The sequence below is a fragment of the Rhineura floridana genome, chromosome 3 (assembly GCF_030035675.1).
Source record: "Rhineura floridana isolate rRhiFlo1 chromosome 3, rRhiFlo1.hap2, whole genome shotgun sequence".
Classification (NCBI taxonomy): Eukaryota; Metazoa; Chordata; class Lepidosauria; order Squamata; family Rhineuridae; genus Rhineura; species Rhineura floridana.
In genome coordinates, this window is record NC_084482.1 from 59,815,479 (window position 1) to 59,818,259 (window position 2,781).

General features: G+C 42.2%; 1 protein-coding gene across 3 annotated transcripts in view; it reads left to right on the forward strand.

The window, feature by feature from the left end:
- The window catches only part of CDR2L (cerebellar degeneration related protein 2 like), a 39,200-nt gene that overhangs the window by 32,733 nt on the left and 3,686 nt on the right, over positions 1-2,781 (forward strand). For all 3 annotated transcript variants that reach the window (XM_061616114.1, XM_061616115.1, XM_061616116.1), the window contains one exon: positions 885-1,049. In XM_061616114.1, the coding sequence (XP_061472098.1) occupies positions 885-1,049 (165 nt within the window). The remainder of the gene's footprint in view (positions 1-884; positions 1,050-2,781) is intronic.

Sequence of the window (2,781 nt, forward strand, 5' to 3'; positions counted from 1 at the left end):
CCAAAGGTACAAGAGGTTATTAGAATGTGTTTCCACATTCCTTTCTTGAGCCCAAAGTATACATGACAGCTGTAGACCTGTATCTTCAAACACAGGCCTACCCCAATAATGTCAAAAGTGGGAGAGGCAGATGTTGCATCTCTGAAATTTGCCTGACAATTAAAACAAAGCAGTATTAATCCAAAAGTGAGGATTGTAAGAACACAGCCATGATGTCATTTTGTGGGAAGCCTTGTTGGTCCCAGAGAACAACTGAGATGGCAGTTCTGTATTCATAATATCTAGTGGCTATCACGTATGGAACGTGAATGGAATGAAGGTTCTGTCCCCAAGTAGGGAAACCTTTCCATTTCCTCTTTGTTGGGAAAACAAGTTTAAGGCGATGGCAGGCAGGCAGGTGGGCAGCTTAAACAGACACTTAAGCGAATGTGAGAATTTCCCATCCTACACTTTGCACTGGGCTTCTTCAAAGTTCTCCTTAGCTTAGAATATGGGGTGGGGAGTGTCGGAGGTTGTCCACTGCAGCATAGCTCGGCTCAGAAAGCAGCATGGCTGTACTGTCTGTTTCATAACAGATTTCCAGGATAGGATTTGCAGTGGAGAGAGCTAGCTTTTGACTGTATCTATGTGATCATTTAATACCAATGCATGGTACTGCCATTTATGGATCAGAAGCATCCAAATATGGTTCAGTTTAAGGATGTATATAAGCATTCTCCTGGCTAGGAGTTCCAGATGGTTACATCTTAGGGGAAAGGGAAGCCAGGTGTGTAGTTTGCCAAGTTCCCTACTTAACTACCATAATAAGTTGATCTGTACCTCAGTCTAAAAACAACCAAGCATTCTCTCTTTTCTTTCTCATCAACTCGGGGCTTACTTAACAGCCTGACAGAAACCATTGAGGGGCTGCAGAACCAAGTAGATGACCTACAAAAGCAAGTGGAAGAGCTACAGAGCCTAGATCAGCTGCGTATCCGTCGGGAGAAGAGAGAGAGGCGCCGAACCATCCATACATTCCCTTGCCTCAAGGAGCTGTGCTCCAGTCCCAGGTACTCTGCAACTGGGGAGGAGTGTGTGAACAGGCAGGGCACAACAGAGTTAAGACAGCAATTCCTTTCTGTGAAATACTTCAGACTGGTCCATCAGTTAATTTATACAGGTCTTTGATGCTAATAATTGACATTAGTTTTTTTTTCTGAATTTGGCCTTCTGCATCCTCCTTTGTTTCCCTTAAGAGCTGTACCTGTTATAATGTGTGCTAAGAGCAGATCCCAGTTTTGTAATAATTGACAGCATTATCAAATTCCATTCATTGCAAAGGAAATCAAGAGCACTTAGGACTGTGCTGTGTCAAGGCTTGGAAGCATCTACATCATTCAGAGAGCTCTAGCTTGGAGAAAGGACCTAAGTTTCCAAGTCTGGGGTGATATTTTTTCATTCAGAGACCATGGGCATTGCTAGTGGCAGAAAACAGATGGAAGAAAGTTTTATTGTAGCCTGTGCCAATATTTTGTAGAGTAGACTGGTTGGGGTGGAAGGAGGGGAAGAATGTATATTTACAAAGTGGTGTAAAAAAAAATATAGAACTTTTTTCACCAGTTAGGGGGTTATCATTACATTCCATACTGCCTGAGACAACTGATCTTCTCTTTCCAATCCACTAATCTGATTCTGGCATACAGTCCAGTCCCATTTCCCTCTCCCCTGTCCAATACACAGCATGAGCAAGGACATACATATAACGGCATTTCAAATTCCAGGCTGGAAAAACAAAGATTCTAGAAAAAGAGGGGACTTTTCAGTAATGTCCAAGACCTCTGTTTTTGGATTGAAAGAAAATAAAAACGATTAAAAAAACCTAACAGTGCAATTCTAACCAAATCCTACTGAATTCAATGGGGCTTACTCTCAAGTAAGTGGGATTAGGATTGCAGTGTCACTTAGCATCTGAAGTGAATGCAAGTACTTCTGTCAAGGATTGCACTTCTGGAGAAAAAAGTCAGCTTCTTTTTTAGATATTTCTGTATGTCTTTTTTAGATATGTCTGTATGTCTTTAGTGAGATCTTATTCCCAACACCTTGCTAACTAGTAAATCCAAACAAGATGGAATGCTTTCAAGTGACTGCTTCACCCGGCGCTTAGAGTATCAAATATCTGTGGGTGGGGGCAGGTATTTTGGGCAGATATACCTTCCAGCATGAGGGTTTGTTTCAGCCCATTGTTTCTTGAACCACCTGTGCTGATTCTGCTAATCTCTTTGGCCCACCAGCATGGAGATCAGCACAATCTCCATGTGGGTTGCATGTAGCAGGGGCATTCTCTCAGCTTCTCTCACACCTGGAAATTCCTTCATCTGGAACTCCACCCCTGCACGAGAACAAGAATCCCCAATATAGTCTCCTTTCTAAGAGAAATCTGATGGGCTGAGAACTCATGCAATTCATGCAGCTTTGGTTTCCTTGATGCTTATTCCAGCAGAAACAGTCTAAACAATCAACTAGCCACATACAAACACAATCCACTAAAATCCAGCAAACAGAATTTATGCTGCTGTAATGAAAGGAATTAGGCCATAAGCTAACCCTGGGCAAAATCTGTTCAGTACCTATGTGGATATTTTCCCACAATACTTCCTTGGCACTTTACCCAGAGTGCAGTAAGACTGTGTATGTTGTTTCACAAAATCTGCATTTGGATTTTTGTAGGTCACATTGACTTTGAGCAGCTGCTGATTTTCCCTCCTGAATCCACCTGTATAGAACAGCTACTTAGACCAAACA